Below are 21,309 nucleotides of genomic sequence, written 5' to 3'. Positions count from 1 at the left end.
AAATAAAAAATGTGGCAGAAAAGGGTACTTATCTAAATGGAATGCCCTCAGACTCATACATTTTAAAACAGTATAAATTTCAAAAGCAGACACTAAATTTTAATTGCAATCTCAGAGAAAGCTTTTGTATTAATTCACTGAGAAAAATCAGCAAAGTGAAAACTGCTTATTGGGGGGTTTTCTTTCTTTTTAGTCATGATATGTCTCATAATTCTATAGACCATGGCAATTTTCAGAGGGAGAAGGATTTATATTGATTAAGGGAGGAGGTGGGGGAGCAGGGCTGTGACTGAAGATGGGCACTCCTTCTCCAAAGACACTCTCCTGTAACACATTAGTGATAGGCCTGTCACAGATAACTCAGGCTCAGGCTTTGGCTCAGATTTCAGGCTGCTCTTTAAGCCACTCTGGCATCGTGGTTTTTACTTTCCATGTCATTTTTCAGTATTGATTTCTACTACTATTAAAGTTCTTGCTTAATAGCAAATGCACGGTAATTTATAATTAATATCCAAAGGTAAAGATAGAGTTACCAGAAAAAAATTCCAGGAAAAAAGAACGGGGTGAGAAGGACAAAGGTCAATTTTCCCTTCAAAAACATAAGTTAGTAAATTCTGCACCAATGAGGATGACACATACAACCTACCCCCATGTGGCACGAAGATGTTCCACAGATCATAGCGACTCGGGATGTAATGGGCTGGTTCTCACATGGAAGGTTGTGTCCTTTCACATCTGCTCCAATTACTCCTATTAAAGTAAAATTAAAATTCTCTGTTAAAGAAGAACAAGCCACCCTGCACCAAACAGACCTTGTCTGCACTCAAATAATTGCTGAGTATCTCACACCACTGCCACAAATTAAGAAAGTCTACTTAGCCAACAAAGAAAATAATTTTATCCATCATATTAAAGTATTTATTTCAGGAATAAGGACCCAAGATGATTTTTTCTAAATGCATGTCTATCATCATGATTTTTAAGCGCTATTTTACCTAGAAAGTGTTATTTTACCTGACATTTATTCTCTTAGGTAGCTCACTGACATGCAGAATAAAAGTGCCCTGCTGTATTGGCAGGCTGCAGATGTTTTATTTGTTCACAGTTTATCATGAACATCCTGGATGATGTGTTTTGTCAGGGGATGAGCTGGAGAAAGGGGTAACTTGGCAGGAGACTGGAAGGCTGCCAGCTTTGTTGTCTTCACTGCTGCTGCTGTTCTGTCCACGTCAGAACCATCTAAAGGCAGATTTTTTCCTCCCCTTCGAGGAACTGAGCTTGGCTCTGAGGAGCACAGAGTCAGCATCACTCAGCCTGCAGCAGAAAATACACCCAGGAGATGCCAGGCAGACCTACAGCTGAGCCTCAAACACATCCCATCCTGCTTGAGTCACTTCAGGGGAGGCTACAGAGGCAATCTGCCCTCTCCTCCTCCTCCTCTTCTCCCAGGCTACATCCTGGCACCGCCTTGTGCTGCACTCAGCAAAATGCAGCAGCCAACAAGTAACATTTTTACATTACACTTTGCTTTTCTTAAACATTGCTTTTCAGCTGGCAGGCTGGCCACCAGACTGTGCATTTTCATCTGCAAAACTCAATTTGGAGACCAGTATGTCAATACTGATAAAAAAGTCCCCTTCATCTCCCTGTACAAGGATCAGGAAAACATTTGCTGGACATTGTGAAAGATGCTAAGTGCTAGGGCTGGTTCATATCCTACATTTCATTAACACCCTCTTGTTTAGATCACCACTGCAATGCTCTGTTATCAAATCAGTCTGGTGGGGTTTCTCTTACTGGGATCACCATGGCTATCCTGATATTACCATGGTTGGAAGTCATCTAAATCATCAGAAAATTAAGGGCTACAATTTTAAAGTCTGAAAAAAATCCATCCTCATGTCCCTTTAACTAAACTGACTTGTAACTATGAATTTCTAAAGAGAGTTAGGAACCACAAAAAACTAAAAGTAAGGCTTCTACTTCATGTTTTATTTTTCACTGCTTCAACATAATGAATGCATATTAGGAGTTTTGGATAGGGTTGTCTACAAGGCAAATTCCTGTACTAAGCAAGACCATATTAGAATTTCTTGAGTTAAAAATACTGTTCACACTTGAGAGGGAAGAAATCTATTAAACTATATAGTCAGCATATGCTGCAAATGTATTTTCATAAACAATATAAAACTGAAAAGATCTTTTTAATTGCTAAGAAAATATGCCTTCTGCAAAACTGGAATTATGGCTCTTTTTGGAATTTTAGTCAGTGGCTTCACCAGTGTTTAGAATTGTTAGAATCCTCCTATTTGTGAGTAATTAAAGTCAGCAAATAAGTCTGGAATATTGGCTAAAAGTTATATAATTGCTGTTATAAGTCACCTTCACCTTTAGCTTAGGTGAAACTTTTCATAGTCTGAGGCAGATTCAGAAGCAGAGGCTGAGAACAAGAAGTCTGTGCACCACACAGAACAGAGGAGAGCTTTTTAGGAAGGCAAGCAGTGCTTAGCAATGTGTACTTCTGGATCTCTTCCACAGTGACATGGTATTTTAGACACTGCACCATAAATCATCTACTTTTGTTCAAACAATGCTGACGCCTTTTGAAAAGGTGCAATGTAAACAGCATTTTTATGAGGCCAGCCCCACAAGCCTGGCCTGGCATGCTCACAGTTTTATCTGTACATTCTCTGAAATTAGTACAGTAGGTCAAAATGCAAGATATAACTGCTTGGCTCTTAGATCCTCACTTTTCCATAAGAGGTATCAGATGGACTGATCCAGGAGTCCCACATGACCTCCTCAAACATACACACTAAACAATTCCTTACCTTATTGTACTCAAAGCTTTGAAGCCCTCATAAACTTAGGAACCTGCTCAGCCAAACCACACTTCATATCCAGCCAAGAGCAGATCTGAGCTGCATCAAAAGTTATTAACACTGCAAACAAGATGTCCCTCACATCATCCTGGCTTAGCCTGCAGGATATTTTCTTTACAGATATCTGCACTCTTTGACTCTCCTTTTGCTCCTGCTGTCACTTTTGTTATCAAAATATTTTCATTTTTGCTATGAAATCTTTCACTTTTTGCTGACCTTTCTACTAAGTTTCCACACCACTTCCAATACATTTATTACCCTTCCCAGATTCAAGAATTGTGAGTTCCACTGTAAATGCTCCTCTTATCCCAGACTGCACTGAGCTATGGTGTCTCCCACTATCTCCCCTCTGTAATGCCCCCCTGTCTCCAACAACAACCTGTGTGTTGGTTTTCTCCTCCTGGCAATCATTCCAGGAGTCTGCTGGTGTTTGTGGTGCCATCTGGGAAAACATATTCAGATTAGCAGACTGTCTTTATCCACTGCAGCCCTTTCCTGAGGGATGCCAGCAGCTGAGTGTTTCTAGTGTCAGAGTTTCTTTTCACAAGTCTGTACCAAGGAACAGACAGTTGCTCTCTATTCTTTTTAAAATTCAATTGATTGAGTTCAGCACATGAAAAAATGGGCAAACTTTTTGTGCTCTGGATCCATAACGATGCCAATTAAATAAGGACCTTCCACTGCCACTTTAACATGCTCCATGACAACCCAGTTTTGCTGCAAGTTCATTCTTTCAGGTCAGATTATTACTCTGTTCTTTTCCAAGAACACAGAATTGCCAAGGCACACAGTTTTAAACACGTTTTTATGCAATTAGGATAGTGACAGATATTTTTAAGCCAGTCACAACACACCTACAAATATGACACTGAAGCTCAGTCTTCCTTTTTGCAGACAGATCTACATCTAATCCTTTCCAGGTAGCAAGAAAAGCAATCTCTCTGACTGCTTTACCTCACCAAAAGCAAAGTAAAGGGATTTAAACACTAAAGAAGTTCCAGGCCACAGTTTCTAGAAGGACAAATGGGATTTTTAAACAGCACAAAACATTTGAAGCAAAACCGGTAGTTTAGCGCCTAATCGTATTTCAGTTAGATCTAGTAAAAAATCCTCTGATGAGCAATAGATTTCCATTAAAGAGTACTGTTTCAATAACACTGAAACTTCCTGAGGTAAGACTGTTTTCTAAACTAGCAAACTAAAAAACCCTCAATTTCCTGCTGAGAAAGTTAAAAGTTACACTGAATCTCTTATTGACAGCATTTGGACAAGGCCAAACAGCATAGTAGGAGAATGAACTTGTTTGGCCTCATCAAATGTATTTCAGAAGAGATGAACCAGGGCTAAACATAAGAATATTGTGCTAGAAAATTTAAAAAAGTCAAAGCACCAGACCTTAAAGCTTTGAATCATGAATCACTTCTAAAGGCAATAAGAATCATAACTATGAACAAGCCTCAAACATGAGGCCTCTCCCTCAGAGTGGTTGTTTGTGCTTTATTCTTGCCTATCCCCAAAGTTTTGAGTAACAGAAGATGCAAACTCTCAGCACATTGGCATTCCAACACCATGGTGTTTCAGTCAAAAGTGGAACTAGCAGAAATTAACAAACAATTTGCAAATCCAGCTGAAAAGACATATAGCAGTGATATATCACAGAATCACAGAATCACAGAAAATTCAAGGCTGGAAGAGACCTATAAGATCATCAAGTCCAACCCATGTTCTAACTGTTCAACTAGATCATGGCAGCAAGTGCCACATCCAGTCTTTTTTTGAACTCTTCGAGGGATGATGACTCCACCACCTCACTGGGTAGATGATTCCAGTATCTGACCACTCTTTCTGTAAAATACTTCCTTCTTAATTCTAACTTGCATCTCCCTTGACTCAGCTTGAGACTGTGTCCTCTTGTTCTATCTGTTGTCGCCCGGAGAAAGAGACCGACCCCCAGCTCACCACAGCCACCCTTCAGGAAGTTGTAGAGAGTGATGAGGTCGCCCCTGAGTCTCCTTTTCTCCAGGCTAAACAACCCCAGCTCCTCTTTCTATATCCTCTTTCTAGAAACAGATTTGCAGTGCTGGTACTTATTGTGATGATTTGGGGGTGCTTTTAAGAACACCACCAGAGCAAATGGCTGGATAAAAACAGTCTGTGACAGAAATGGCTTTCTGAAATGAATTCAACACTGCCTGTCTCCAAGAGCAGTGAATCCATGAGTGAGTACCTAGTCCTCCAGCATGTGCATCAATGAGAGACGCTGCCACTGCAATCCCTTCGGGGAGCCCGAGCTCTTCCGCAGCGCCCGCTGTCAGACCTTTCCCAACAGCCTCTCCAGGAGACAGGACGTGGTTTCCTGGGCAGACACAAGACAAACCAAACACCTGTCAATTTGCTAAACAGAAAAACAAACGTGTGTGTTATTGCTGGAGCTCCCTCCCTCCCCCTCCAGTGAAGCCTCGTATCTACAAAACAAAGAAGTGCATCACAGAGCTCTGTGTGATGGAGCATCTTTCATTATCTGGCTGCAGATTAAAAACAACTGCGCCAGATCAGGCCATCCCATGGCAATTTAGGAGTTCAAAAGCATTCAATATCCTATCTAGCCACAGAGAAAGATTGCACCACAAGCAATTAAATTCTGCTTGGCATGTCTCCAGGAGATGTGAAATGCAGAAATCCCAGGTTCTTGTGGAAGGTGCTGCCTGCAGGCATTCTCTGGGCATGGAAGGAGATTCAGCTCAGTCTGTGCTCACAAATGAACACTGCACCTGTTGCACAAGGAATGCACAAGGAACTGGCCAATTTTTTCTTTCCATTTCCATCCTTTCCAGCAGTTCTGCTAGGAATAAGGTGGCTATAGCAACAGAAACTCTGAAAAAGAAACTGGCTTAAACAGCAAATTCCTCCAGTTGCAGCTGTATTCCCTCACAGACTTAAATAATCCCTTTCTGAGCCTTCCCTGGCCTGTGCAGTTTGAAGAAGACAAGAACACAGCCCTGCCCTCCCTGCCCTGTCACAGGGAGCCCAGGGGCAGGTCCTGCCATAACACACCCCCTATTTTGTCTGAGCTTAGAAGAACAAATCTAGATTCTTTCAAGTACCAGAATTTAGGGACACCCCCAAGAGCCTCCTCTCAGCCCCCCACAGCTGGAGCAGTGAGACTGAGCTCCTGGGACTGCACACACTTCCATATTTGTGCAAAGGTTTGGGGGTGAGAGGCAGAAAGCACAGTGGGAGATCCCTCAGACCTCCCTGCCAATGCCAGAGCTTTTAGTACCTACCTGGAATGTTTACTAAATTCAACAAATCTAGGCGGAGTTGGCAAAATTCCTCTTTAAAATAAAATAAGACTATCTTCACAGTCAATTTTATTGAGAATGTTACATCTGAAGCATGTTCTGGTATGTAGAAAGGACATAAAACACCCTCCACAACAGACACTAATCAAAAGGAATAGCATTTCATCAAATATCAGGAATACACTAACTCCCACAAACATAAACTTATAGAAATGCAGTTATACAACCTTAATTTTTGATTAAAAAGTCATTATATAAAATTCACAGGTCTTCAATTTTAGATATTAATTAGATCTTTGCTGTACATTATGTTGGTTCTTCATTTTTTAAAGCTACATTCTCCCTCTGCCCACTTCCTGATGGATGCAGTGTATGGAGCATTTTGGGATCAGCACACACAACTTCACAGTTGCTCACTTCTCCAAGAGTTTCTGTTCTATTGACAGCCACACATCACTGCCCCTGAAATTCCAGGCTGAACCTCACACTGGAAATTTAAAACAAGTCTGCACAGCCAAGACTGTTGCACTTGACAGTGGGTTCATATTCAATATTGGGGGCAGTAAGCAAACCTCATCATTAAGCTTTATACAGAAGGACATGAGGACATTAGGTCACCTCCTCACGGGAAAAAAAAATCTGTGTTTTATTACTTCTGCATTTTACTAGTTACTTACTGTAAAGTCAAAACACTGTCCTGGCCTTTCCAAGAGATGTATCTTTTGCATTTTTTCTCAATATACTGGAGTGAAGGATGTTCCTCTTTAAGAGATTTTTCTAGTAACATTTCAGGCTTTTTAAAGACATTGGAGCAAAATGCCAAAGCTGTCTGCTTCTCCTGACATTCAAAGACCCTGCAGGTGGAAGGAAGTTCAAAAGAGTTCATGCAGCTAAACCCACATCTTCTTCTTCAGAATCAATTGCCTGACCTGAAAGCAAAACCATGGTGTATATACAGCATGAGATTAAATTAATCTGAAATAAAACCTCTTTCCAGGCATGCCATCCCATGGTTGGCTAGTTTTTATATCAGTCATACCAGTCAAACACTTGAGTGTGTAATTATTATGTAGTTATACTCCATTTTAGAGATCAGGGCTATTATCAGACAAAATCTTTTCCTACCAGGTTCTCAATTACTGTATTTCTAGTTAATAAGCACTAAGGGAACAATCTTAGAGATAAAGATAATCCTCTCCTCCACAGCAGCACAAGAAAATGACCTTATAATTCCTTTGGTACTGGTTATTTATCAGAATGACCAGCAGCAATGGGCATAAAATGTGTGTGAGGACATGGAGGGATGGAGCTCTTGTCATTTGGAGAGGCAGCATAATCATCTTGTATTTTAAATAAAATAATTAACAGTAGTCTACCCCATATGTTTTAGAAGTCAAAGTCTGCCTGAACAAATATTCAGTGACTGAAAGCACTTCCCCACAGCTGGGAAGGGAGAGCAGTCAGAAGTTACCCATGGCAGGCATTGCAAGGGGAGCTCCGGGTCACCCAGCAGCCAGGGAGTGCAGGACAGACAAACTGAGTGCACAGGGAGAGGATTCTCACTCTGCCCCTCTCCTTCACCCCCCCAGCTTTACAGAGCAAGGAAAGCTCTGCCAGGCCCATAGGAAATGTTCCCAAGGAGCAGGCTCTGCTGGGGCACTCCTTCTGTCATCAGGAATTTGCCTCCCCACCTATACAAGTGTAAGTCAGTGTGGAATGGACACTCTGAGCCTTCACTTGACCATATGGGCCTGGGAAGGAAATTATTCTCACAGTTTAATCTTCACCAAAAAGCTAGAAAACTCAGCTAAGCATCAGCATGCTGAGAATCTTTAAGTGTAAAGCTATTAAATGATAAAATAAGGAAACACAAACACCAACCAGTAAGGAGACACAATTAAAAGTGAAGTTTTTTATACAGACTGTATTCCAGTACTAGACTGGGAGGGAGCAGATTCTCACTTGAGCAGAACACAGCAGCTTTAGAAGCCCAGGAGCAGCTACTCTGAGCATAAAGATATTCTACAGCTACACCCCAGCAATTCAGCAGCAGGTGCTGCCACCCTTAAATCCGACCTGCCAGGGGCAAAGAACTTGTGGGAGGGGAGGCAGGGAGGGAGGCAGGCAGGGAGAGCTGCCTGCACACAGGCACACAGTGAGAGCAGGACAGGAGCTGCATAAAGGAGGCACTGAAAGGCCTGAGACTCCTCAAGGCTCCTGCCAAAGTAAATGTATCGAGTCTTTTGTTGACAGTAGTCTCCTGTGCAAGTCATTTACCTTTGCTATAATGACTTCCAAAATTAGAGCTAACCAAACAAACCCATAATGGCTGAAGCTGGAGGACTTTCTGTTTCACATTGGTGCAGCTGTTTCACTAATGCAGTGCCTTAATCCACAACCTTTCATTTGGGACGAGACAGGCTATTTCCAGCTATTTTTTCCCCTATAAAGCAGCCAGTTTACAAAAGGAAAAAACTGTCTGAATCTCTTCCTTCTCTTTTATCCTTCTTCGAAGACTGATGTTAGAGTTTGCTGTGATCAAACTTTGTTTAAAGAATTTATGTGCTACCAAAGACCCTCAACCTTTTTAGGTGCTTCCCACAGGAACCAGCTATTTACCAGCCACAACACACGAGGCAGATAATGCATCTTCAGTCAACTTGATCCAAATTCACTATATTGGCTCACTAATGTTTAACAGAATGGGGTACATCAGGATGTAGCCCCTTTTCAAACAAAAGCTCAGAGCAGCCGGGGTGCAGCTGACTCCAGCACAGCTTTTCATCTATCTTGTAGAAAAGGGCTGCACTTTGTATATTTAACTGCATAAGGGCATAAAAATATGAAAGGAAGAAAAATTCAAAGGAGATGTCCCTTCACTGAGACCCAAACAAACCTGAATTTGGACATAACAATCCCTTGCCGAAATCCCAGCAGCCTCAGAAAGAAACACAACCCAAGGGTACATCCCGTCCCCATTTCACAGCCCCACCCATACTGAACAATTAAACTGCTTTCTGATTTAAAGGACAACACAGAAAACAGATATCCTGTTAAATAAGTGATAGAGAACATGCACTGAAGAAGTTATCTCATTAAACAAAACAGAGCTGAATAGGCATCAAAGGAAACAGGACCTTAGTAAAAAAAAAAAAACACTGCCCATCCAAATGTAATAAGAAACATAAGGAATTTTCCCCCTTCATGTTCATTACAAAGCATGCATCCACTTCTTCTGTTCCATAATAATTCTCACAATGCCAAAATCTGGGATGCACAAGGAATCTCAATAAATAATATACATTGTCCCAAACCTATCTCACACACTACACATTATCAAATATCCCTCTAAATTGCAGACAATACTCACATTTAAATGAGATGTGTATGGCTGATTTTTTTTACAATTTTTACCCCAGCTGAGTAGCCAAAATAGCACTAAGATCAGAAGGAAGCAGAATAATGATGCTGACTGTAAAGTTATACTATTTTTTTCTTAGGACTGAATGCATGGTGGTTAAAAGATATTAAAAACAGTGAGATTTGGGGCTTTTTAAACCTCCAAATAACCTCTATAAAACTTCCTTGTCAGCTGTTAAAGACTTCAGAATTTTCATTGAGGAAAACCAAAACAAATTGTGATATTATATGCCAGCTTATTTAAAAGTGAGGAAAATGGTTAAACAAAATCACTTTGGCTTCCTTTGGTTCAAAATTCATCTCTGTCTACACGAGCTGCCACAGTAGCTCGAGGCAAATCTAATTTGGGGCTTTTCCATCCCACCCTCCCAGAGAGCCTTTGGCTGAACTACATCTCCACTACCTAATGTGTAAATACTTCAGGCAGACGTATTAGGCTGCTAAACTCTGGCAAAATCAAATCAGGCACATCCTGGTTCATTAAGCTGAGCACAAATTGGTCAGTAAAGCAGAGGTGCCTACTTCAACAGAGACTGCTTGGCTTATTTGGCTTAAGGAACGAGACCTACTCCATGTATAAATTAGAAGCTTTCCTGGGGGAAGGTCAAAAGGAAAAAGAAATTCTGCATCATTGGATCAACAGGCACGTTATGATGGCTGGAACTGAGTTTTCTTTGCTAGACTGCAGTGAGACAGTGCAGAATGAATGTGTCCTGCCATGTGTGGTTCACTGCTCACTGCTGAACTGCATCTGGCTATAAAACACAAAGATCTGATGCCTTACTAAAGGTATAGAATGCACTAACTTGATGTCTTACTAAGTTAGAGGGAATGCATTTATATCCAAACCCAGCTACCTGAGCTCAAGTTTTTGCTTGCAACCAGTAATTTCATTAGGTTGGTAATTGACATTTCTGTCTGTCTTTAAGCACAATATTCTTCAGAGTCTCTACAGATACAAAAATCCATGCAGATGGCAGGACTATTGCTCTACTTTCAGAGTTGCTCTGCTCTGGTGCAGTACATTGCTGTAAAGGCAATTTAGCTTGTATTAATCATGGATTATTACTTAGCTTGTATTAATCATGGATTATTACTTAACAGATTTTTTTTAAACTGGATGTTTTTAACAACTCACATGATAGCAACTCCTCTTAAAATAAATAATTATCCCTTTTTCTGAAATAAATGCCCGATCAAAAATAATCTCATCAGTTACTGAAAAGAGACTTTTAAATCTTTCAGCCAAACTTATTCCCCATGACATTCACACAGTATCCATTTAGTATCCATACTGAAAAGATACTGATGCACTGTAAACTAAAGGAGTTCAGAAATGAGCCAGGAGAACAATTGCAAGGATTGAGAAGTATGACAGTTCACCCAAGAGTTTTGGGGGGAAACCTCAGTGTTTTCCTTGATCACAGGAAATTTGAGCCTGCGCAGGTCAAGCGTGGCCCTACGGTCTGCCAGGCAGGAGTAGGAAGTTAAATCAGATGAAAAATCAAGTGCTCTTTAATTAATTCATTAATTTTGAGACATGACAGCAACTAACAATCAACAACCTTTCAGTCTGAAGTGGGCTCTCCATCACAGGAAATTATAAAATCAAGACTGGTTCTAAGATACACTTTAAACTACTTAAACATTAATTTTAAGGAGTCCAACAGCCTCTGACTTGGAGGAAGTTAGCAAATTGTTTGAAATAGCCCTTCTGATTTTGTGAATCCTGACTCATAAAGCAGACAGCACTGTTTTAAAAGTTATCTCAGCAGGAGGCTGAAGCCTAAAAAAAAAAGAAGATGAATAACAAATCGAGACCAGGGAGAGGAAGAGTCAGGTAAAAAGAAGGAATGACCAGAACTATTCTGAGAAATGTCTCTTTTTTATTTTCTATTTTTTAGAACAGTATGAAAGATAAGGAAGGAGGATAATATCTCAGAAATTTAAATATTGAACAATTACAATAGGCCCAAGTCTACTCAAAGCTTCTATGAAATTTAAAACCAGAAATTCAATGAAAAAGCTCCTAGCTTTCATACTCAAAAGTTCTCAAGTCCTCAGTGTTGCCAGAGTAGAAGCAGGCAGAGTCTGGGACCAAAACTCTATGAGTGGACAGTGGAATATTTCTTTATTACTATTTTTTAAAAGACCTAAACTTTTACAAACTTTGAGCTATGAGGGATGGAGGGACAGCACACAGCACTCCTCACTTCTTAGAGCAGAGAGGAGAAGTGGAAAGCAACCACCTGCCAGCAGGACTCAAGCTGATGATAAGCAGGGTGAATGATGGGTCCTTTCCTGGTGGAAAAGGAATGGAAAATGTCACCCAGGAAACATCCTAGAGAAACTTGAGCCACCTGAGCTCAGCTCAGCCTGTTCAAGAACAGTTATTGGAAAGAGGAAGAGTATCCCAGACTGGACAGCAAGGAGAAGGCTTGGAGGTGGAGGGGGAAGATTTTATCCATAAATTTATCAATATCTAATGGGAGGGAGTAGAAATCAGGGAGAAAGACCCTTCTCAGTGCCCCCCAGTGACACTACAAGTGTGACAAGCACAAATTGAAACACAGCAAATTACATTTAAACCAAACAAAAAAAAAATTTATTGGGGAGAAGTGGTCAGGATAATGGAACAGGTTGCAGATTTCAGAACCTCCACCTTTGGAAATACTTAAAACTCAACAGACACAGCCCTGAAAAACCTTCTGTAGGTGACCCTGCTCTGATCATTTCAAGATGGCCTTTATAATCCCAATGATTTGTGTGATTCAGTGATCTCAAGATGGAAAAAGTATAAAATAAAACAGAAATCACAGGAGTGTGGAACTTTTCTAAGGAAAAGCCCAACTTCTTCCTGCTGAATCATCTATTATGAAATAATGCCTCGAGCTCTCAGGAAGGAGACACCCAAAAACCTCTTTGCACTGTGCCAGTTTCAGCTCCTTTGCAGTTGCTACAGTTCTTGGACAGACTGAAATGACAGGAAGCCAGAAAAATGTTAGCATATTTGGAACACTATTCACTTGTAAATTCCATGGATTTTGACAGCATGTAAGTGTAAATATCCTCTGATTCATCCTTTTAATTTTGTTTGAAATTGCAGCGTGTTGTAATTTATTGGGGATAGCAAAAGACCAGGGAAAGAAAGATACAGGCATCCCATACCAGAGAATCCCTTTACTTATTATTCTCTACCATTTGCAAAGCGCAGTGTTTAAAGCTTATTGCTGCAATCCAGCTTTATGAAGAACTGGCAGCTACAAGCTGACCTGAAAAAAAAAAAAAAAAAAAATCATCATCCCTTTCTCTCAGCTTTCAAGGAAATCCCTCATGTGCTCCAGAGCATCTGGCATCAAAGGCCTTGGAAGAGACAGGGAAAACTGGCAGAACAAATGGATTGACCATTCCCTCCACAGCTGCTGTGGCAGTGAGTTCAGATTGACCAAATTCTCCCACCCTTCACTGAATCTCCCATTTTCAGCCTAAATGTAAATAAAGAGAACACCCAAGTATTAGAGCTAACTACTGACAAAACAGAGAATCTAAGTACACTCTATTTCAAGTGTAAAAAGTGAGATATTCTATGCCATTATTAGCTTTGTCTATGGAAGGATTCAGTGGCACATGCAGGAATGTAACTTGATATTAAAAAAAGTTTTCTGTGCTATCAAGTTATTAATAAGCAGTTCAAATGAAAGAGCATTAGAAAATAACATCCAGTCTTCTAATTACACAGATCCATCTTTTCAGAACATTAAAAAATGGCATATGTAAGCACCCAGGCCCATAAAAACATCAAGCCTGCAGTCCCCAAAGTCCTGAAATTAAGGAGAGCGAGTTAAAAATGGGGTTGTAAAGTGTTGGGGCTGTACATTAAAGCACAGGCAGAGTGATGGAATAAGAAGGGTGATAAACTGGTAAACTGATGGAGGGGAGTTAAGGCTGCTAACCAGAAATGCACGTTATAGACAAGTCAAATCCTTCTTAATTGAAAACATAGTGCAAAAATTAAAATAAAAACAACAACAATAAAAAAACCGAAAACCAACAAAACACAAAACAAACAAATCAAAACAAACAAACAAAAAGCAGAAATCCTACTGTAGGAAGAAAGGGAGAATTTGTGGAAAATGGAAAACATTATTCTTGAAGGTGGTGAAGAATGATGAGTGGGAAAAAGACCCAGAATGGGATTTAAGTAAAGAGATGTATAAGGAGCACAGGCTGTTATTCCTTATGCCACCATCACCCCCAAGATCAAAAATTAAAGATTTTTTCCAGTTGTACACTAAAGCAAATTAAGCAAAACTTCAGCTACTTAATTGGCATCAGTTTCTGCTCCTGCACAGATGAAAGAAGGTAACAAACAGCCCTTTACAAAAGCTACAAAACCTATAAGATCAGTAGAACCTATCCTGCAGTACCCACAATGCTCTCTCACACAAAGCCACCATCTACAACCCAAAAAAGACCTGGTATGAAATATTACCATTCAATAAAAAAATCATTATTTGGTCCCTTAAGTAGGCCCTGAAGTAGAAGGCTGTGGTGAAAATTTATCAGGCATTTTTCTCCAAATGGAATGTATGCTCCAGTACCCTAGGAGCTCTATAGTACATGAAATTTTAACAGAATTGTTAATGTCTTTCTAGGTTTTAGAATACCACAAAGAGATACTCATCATGTGCTTTTACCACAGCAGATAAATGCTAATGCCTCTAGTACACAACACTTCCACAGTGGTTTGAATACAAGTCATCTTCCACTCTCTTGGTGAGCAAATTAATGGCATCAATAAATTTTTCAGTATCTCCAGATAAAGACTCTTTACCTTCACAAGCCTGATCAGTAAATTCCTGATGTATAGAAGGGATCACAAACAACTTGTTATGTGGATTCCCTGAAAGGTTAGTCTGCTGTGAGAAACAGAAAATGTCAAAGGCCTGGGAGTTTTCAGATGTGAACCCACGCCCTGATATGGGAAAGGTTTGTGGAAGATCCTAAAGGTCAGATGTGAGGGTCACCCTTATCAACAAGGTCATATGTTAAGTTAAACTGAAACCAAGAGGAGTTTACTCCCTGGAACCACAGCGCTCTGATTACAGTAAATGTATTTTTAAAGGGCAAGGAGCTTTAAAGTGATGCTTAAAAGCGTATTTACCAGAATAAAGAAATATGTACCTTAAAGAAGTTGTTCTTGGTAATTTCCATAAGAATTTCCAGTGGCTTGAAAGTTAAAGATACTTACAAATGAAAAAAAAAATCTATTTGTAGCTATTCATCTTTGGTTCCCTCTGATTGGAAATAATAATGATTTCAGTAGAGATTGGAAAATAAAAACCAACAAAACAAACATAGTTTTTCTGCATATTTTAAACTGGTAAACTTTGTATTTACTTTTGTTACAGTCAGAAATTTTTTCTAATTTTATCTTTTGACATTTTGCTTTGCTTAAAAGAAATGATAATTCAGAGCCTTGTTATCTTTTAGAAGAGATACATGAGAAAAAGGCCATTATCTCTCTTTAGAAGGGGAACGTGCAGGCACTAAAATACACCCTTGCCTTTGAGCTAAACAAACCTTGAGCAGACAGACACAGGCTTAGAGCAGCTTGAGAACAGAAGAGGAAATTCCACCAGAATTACTTCAGCCCTGTCAGGTTTTTGGTTTTGTTTTCATTTTAGGAGGAGGTTTTGAGCATGTACAACCTCCCTTCACCCTCCTCCTACCTAGGTTATCTGACAAGTTTGAGCTCCTTTATCTGCAGGGCAGCTCAGTGCCCTCCTTCCCATCCTTCCCTATCAGCTGTGGCAGCTCTGATGCTCCTCCTGGAGGCACACACTGTCCAGAAAGCCTTCCCTTGGGATAATGGGATGCATTTCCAGCAGCTGAGGCTGTCCCCCTGTGAGCAGCACTGCTGCAAAACAGCTTGAGCTGAGTTGGTGCAAGGTGGGATGCTGTGGGGGCAGGGATGGCGCCTCACCACCAGCGCTGACACCGTGGGATGTGTGAGAAGGAATCTCCACTCCCCAGGACCATTCCAGCTGCAGTTTGCTCAGGGGCTGAGTATCACCTTCCTGGTAGGTGCATCTACCTGGATTCATCCATCCTGATAAATCTGAGGGAAGCTGAGTTGATTCAGAGTGCTCCTCTCAAATCCAACACCACTGAACACACTAAAACAAGCAAAGCCCCAGCTCTCATTGGAACACCATTCATATTCCCATTCCCCACACCCAGGGACACTGGTAAGATCTCAGGGTGGCAGAAAGCAAAGCACTTCCCTGGGACACACCACCGTGGAGCAGCTCCTGGGCAGGGTGAAGTGCTTTGCTTTGACTCCTTCTGAAGCTACACCCTTCCAAGAGACTCCAAGGAGGACAGGGCAGGAGAGAAACCCAAAGGAATGGAGTGGCACCTGCCTGGGCTCCACACTGGTGCAGCAAGCTCCTCATTCCCTCTGCACAGACACAGGGAAGAAGGACACTCTGCTGCTTTCTGTGATGTTATCACACTGCTAATGATAACAAAAGCAACACCTTCCCTTTTAAAAAAGGCAGGGTTAGACAAATGGTCAGGGAAATAAGCTCATATTCTCCCTAGGGCCAAGTTTCAGTATTATTATGCAAATAGAAATTGTCTTATGCTGTGGATTCACCTGAGGGAATCGGCCCCAGAATCTGAAAACCAAAGGATCTCACAAGGTGAGCACAAGCTGCAAGTTCTGCCCTAAGGTTTGGTGCAGTTTTGGAGGTCAGGCTGTGCTTCTCCAACTCCAGTCAAGACCCTCTCAGGGATTCTATGGTTCCTTTCTTTAAAAACTTCCACAGTCTTTCATGGAAATAGACACTTCCACCAGTAACTCACCAGAAACACTTTTGCCTTGCAAGAAGCACATCACCAGAAGATAACTTACTGATTTATTTTGTAAACGTTGTGTTTTAACTAACATGGAAGCCTGATACTGGGAATTGATGGTTTCTCTCTTAATGAATGTTGAGCCATATGTAGGCCAGTGTTATGAGGCTCCCATCACAACAAAAGGCCCCTTTTATTAATGGCTACTTTATCATTTAAAACATGCATGTTGTTACTTAAAATGGCAAATTGCTTTGCACTGTCCTTGAAGTGCATTGCATAAATATTGTATTCAAGCCCTTAGCTTGCACTTCATAAATAATTTATTTTTAAAATACCCTTCCATGAGACCACCAGCTGGCAAGATGTTCAATTTTCTGCTAAAAACATGTATTTATTGCAAGTCTTATTTTAACTTGTTGAAGATTTGCTAAAAGCCACAAGTGACAGATGTTGTAAGAACTATATTCAACCCAAAACCTCAGGAAGTTGAAAGCCTCATTCTCCTGCTAGGTTTTGTACCTCTGCATAAGCAGTTTCCTTTGCAGGAGAAAAGCTGAAATCTATTCAAGGAAGCTTTCAAGTACCATTTTCTGATAACCCAAAAATGACTGATAGCAGATTATGTGATGATCAGAAAGGTTTATAGATTTCATTACAGTTCTTTTCACTACAATCCTTCCTCCACCATTTCCATTTCATGTTGCTGCATTTAAACTGCTGTACAAACTTGTTCAAAGTGCTCAACATTAAAAAAAAAAAAATCAAAGGAAATTTCAGATAATTAACTTTGATGAATGAGCATATTTTAATTCATGTCTGGTAATATTCTTGTTAATGACATGTCTGCTTAGGACATCCATTAAAAGTCCATTAAGTTAACAGGGAAAGTCTAATAAAGTTATCCTGGAAATTTTCTGGTATATTAACGTTATGGACTTTTAATGAATATCTGCTGTAGGAACTGCTATTAGCAAGGCTACTATTCTAATTAAACTTGGGCTCTGAGAGTGAAAAAAATGTATAAAGATAACAACAAGCAGAAGTAGCACTTCTTTTGAAAATGACTGCAAGGGAGATGGGTACAGGTCACAAATCACACTATCAGTAAGAGCTAAAAAATTACTATATTGTAGCTTTTTTTGTAGCCTGCTATCCAATATACCCATATAAAGTGTGTCCTTCATGTCATCAGTTGCTGGGGCTCCTTTTTACTCTTCTATTGTTGAGACTGCGCAGAACAAAAAGGCCTTCCAGGGCAGGAGATAAAAATTTAAACACAGTTTCTCACAACAATGCCAAATAAAAAAATTCACTTAGGAAATCTGTTCCCTATGGGCATCTCAGCAACCCATTTGAAGCTGCTGACATTCACTGTAATACAGCAAAATACCTTTTTATATGTATATATCTTTTATTCATATAATCTGAGAATGGGTTGGGAGGGACCATAAAGCTCATCTCATTCCATCCCTTTGCCATGGGCAGGGACACCTTCCACTAGACCAGGCTGCTCAAAGCTCCATCTTGATATATTTATATTCTTTTATAAATATATATATATACATAAAGTTTCATTAATATTAATAAATATGTATATTTGTTGTTTTGATAAAATATGAATATTAATATATTTAATGACTCTGCATATATTTACTAATATGAATATGTATAATTATTAATATTTTTGTGTAAATTTCTTAATATGAATATATATGTATATTAAAACCCAACCCTGATATACCTATTTTTTCATACTTATCCTTCACCAAATCTTCCAAACCAATCATTTTCCAGAAACTGTCATCCCAACCTCTATCGGACGTGTATGTCCACTTGCACACTACTGTACAGAGAGACCTAAAAAAGAGACAATATGAGCACAAAGTCAGGCAAATGAAGATGTTTGGGTTTAAACTTGTGACTAGAAACAATTTCCTGCAAAAGAATCTCTTCTCCACTGGTCAGAAACTCCAGCAGAATGCTCACATTGAAAAAAAAAAAACTGGTTACTGTTTGGAGTGCACGTCTTGAGGACCTTAAAAGGACCTTGTGTTTAAGATTCTTGTCTGCTGAAACAACTCCTGGTCTGGCCACTTCACTGCATAAATCAGTCAAATAACAGGCTGTGCATGTGCCTGGGGGAGAGCAGGGCTGGAGCACAGCAGCTCAGAGTGCTGCTCTTCCAGCCTAAATGGCTGCTTTGCACAGTCTGTCCTTAGGAAAACTGTGTTACTTCCCTCACAACTGAACTGCAATTCCCAGGAAATCTGGATGATGGGGACAGATGCACAAGTCTGATTTCTGAGAAGCTGATGTAAACTCTGCTGTGCCAGGACAGCAGCAAGGGGCACAGGCAGGAGCAGAAGGACACAGAGGACAAGAACTCTCACAGCAAAGTCTGTCTTAACACACAGAATGGTTTTTATTAATATCCCCAAATATATTCCTCCCCAAAGTACGAACAATACTCCTGATGGTTTAAAATTACATAGGCTGTTTTCTATCTGAACACTAGGAATCATCTCCAAAGATCAGTACTAAACTGTGCTTGAAAAGTCAGTCAACTAAAAGGTATTAAAAATGCTAAATATCACTGAAAACTGCAGCTCTGCAGTCCTGGGAATACCACAGTACCAGCAAGTGCAACACAGCTCAGATGCATCTCAGGGAAGCACATCATCATAACTGTTCTCAAAGAGAAATCCTGCTCAGAGGTGGATTTTCTTTGATGTTTTACAAGACAGCTTATTTGTGACTCATGTTTAGCCAAGGTGAGCTTACACAGACATATTCTCTTCATTAGGATGGTACAATTTGAACATGTATCTTCAAAGCAAATTCACTTTGACTGAAGCACTTGAGTTTTTCTTGCAGTTTTGCATAAGTAAAAGCCAAATAAAATTTCTCTCTTCAAAATTATTTTTTGGAATAAAAGGAAATCTTCCTTTCATCCAAGAATACTACCCAGGGACTAAAATATGAATCACAGAATGGGTTGGGCTTGGAAGGGACCTTAACACTCTAACATGGGCAGGGACACCTTCCACTAGCCCAGGTTGCTCCAAGACCCATCCAACATGGCCTTGAGCAGAAAAAGAGAAACTATTTTTATTTCCTATCTGCAAATCAAAGTTAGAGCTTATAGCTACTGATACTGCAGACAGAGAAAAGCCAAAGAACAACAGGAAGAGTCTTTCCACACAGCTGGAAAACTATCTGGGATATCTATTTTATGTTTAAGGGGGTTACAACAAGAAGCAACATCCTCTTATGTGACACTGAGCAGAAGATGGGATGGTTTCATAGACTCTCTAAACTCCTACTTTCTCATCTGGGACTGAAATGTGTTTTGTAAATGCCTTATGTTTCTTTCCATCCTGTTTTACTGGAGTTTTTACAACCAGAGGACAAGTGATGGCCATTCACATCCCATTGGTTGAAAAGGTGTGCTGGTTGCTCTTTGCTGCAAAGAGAATAATTAACATGACATATTTTGGGGGGGAAAAAAGACATTAGTTAACTATTTATATCCCTATAAATAAATGCAGTCAATAAATGCAGAGATTATTTCAGGACTACTCTTAAAACATCTCTGACACCCCCACCCCCTTTTTTTTCTTCCTAATAGTTTAAGAATAGACCACACAATCTCAACTCAGTGTCTGGTTTGAAAACAGAAAAAGCACATGACCTGTAACTACAGCAATGACAATGTTGATATAAGGAATTCCAATTTCCAAGGATTTAAAAGCCAGACACAGAAATCTAATTAGGACCTTTGACAAAAATTGGGTGAATAAATAAATTCTAGGCTGAAGAAAATACTGGGAAAAAATAAACATTTTCCCCAAATTGGTTCAAACCTCTCGTTAAAAGGAAAAATAAAGACAGGGTATTTGAAATAAAAAGCACTTCATCAGTTTAGGAAAAATTTAGACATAAAGAGCGAAAAACAATGCATCAAGTTTTCCCAAATATGGCAAATACCAAATCATAACAAATTATCATCAAAACCGAATATGTCTTTTTCTAATTAGGTTGAAGCTCTGAACTAATGCCACACCCTGAGAAAGGCTCCAAGGAACATGTTCTAACCAGGGGCCTGCTGCCCCACACAGCTCCCTCTGTGGAACACCACAGCACACACGCAGGCCCATGGAATCACTGGGGATGGGGACAGATCCCCTCCTGCCAATCCACAGAATTCCAGCAGATCCCAGCTCTCTGGCAGGATATGGCTGCACTGAACACATCCTGGAGATGCATAAATGCAAAGTGCTCACAGAGCAAGGATAAACAGAGGAGTTCTGGTTGAATTTTTAACATAGTATGGAAAATGAACTGGGAAAGACAACTCTTCCCAAAGAAAGTGGCTGGCAGATCCTTAAGTGGAAGGTTCTGGTATGAAAACCAATCTCAGATCTGAGTTAAACACTAACACATTATGTTGGCAGGTTTTTATTTTCATGGCCACAGCAAGAAACTCAAAATGCTTGTTTTAAACACAGTCTGAGCATTTATACTGCTCTGAGATTCAATCTCTTTCTTCCACTCTTGCTGCCACTCAAAAAGTAGGTGTTTAATGGAACAATATGGCTTCATACAAACCCCTAATATCAAAGAGAAAGTGTCATACTGCAGAAAGACATTCTGCTCTCAGAGATAACAGTCTAAATGAAAGGGTTTCTTTGTGATGGCCATGATGGATTAACATCACCACATGCTCAAAAGCACCTGGATGGGTTGAACTCAAAGCCCTGCCCCTCACCTGATGAGGTGCTCAGTCTGTATGTCCTAGAGAGCTCTGTGCACATGCAGAGAGAACAGCTCATTCATGGCTT

At 40.1% G+C, this 21,309-nt stretch overlaps 1 protein-coding gene across 3 annotated transcripts in view; it reads right to left on the bottom strand.

Moving 5' to 3' along the window:
* Nucleotides 1–21,309, bottom strand: part of FGGY (FGGY carbohydrate kinase domain containing) — a 129,348-nt gene that overhangs the window by 62,986 nt on the left and 45,053 nt on the right. For all 3 annotated transcript variants that reach the window (XM_058808555.1, XM_058808554.1, XM_058808552.1), the window contains 3 exons: nucleotides 18,210–18,325; nucleotides 5,110–5,238; nucleotides 647–750 (listed from right to left, as the gene is read on the bottom strand). In XM_058808555.1, coding sequence (XP_058664538.1) covers nucleotides 647–750; nucleotides 5,110–5,238; nucleotides 18,210–18,255 — 279 coding nt within the window. In that variant the 5' untranslated portion in view covers nucleotides 18,256–18,325. The remainder of the gene's footprint in view (nucleotides 1–646; nucleotides 751–5,109; nucleotides 5,239–18,209; nucleotides 18,326–21,309) is intronic.

The sequence above is a fragment of the Ammospiza caudacuta genome, chromosome 7, assembly GCF_027887145.1.
Source record: "Ammospiza caudacuta isolate bAmmCau1 chromosome 7, bAmmCau1.pri, whole genome shotgun sequence".
NCBI classification, from domain to species: Eukaryota; Metazoa; Chordata; class Aves; order Passeriformes; family Passerellidae; genus Ammospiza; species Ammospiza caudacuta.
Note: the sequence above shows the minus strand (reverse complement) of the source record. Positions and strands in the feature narration are given on the sequence as shown.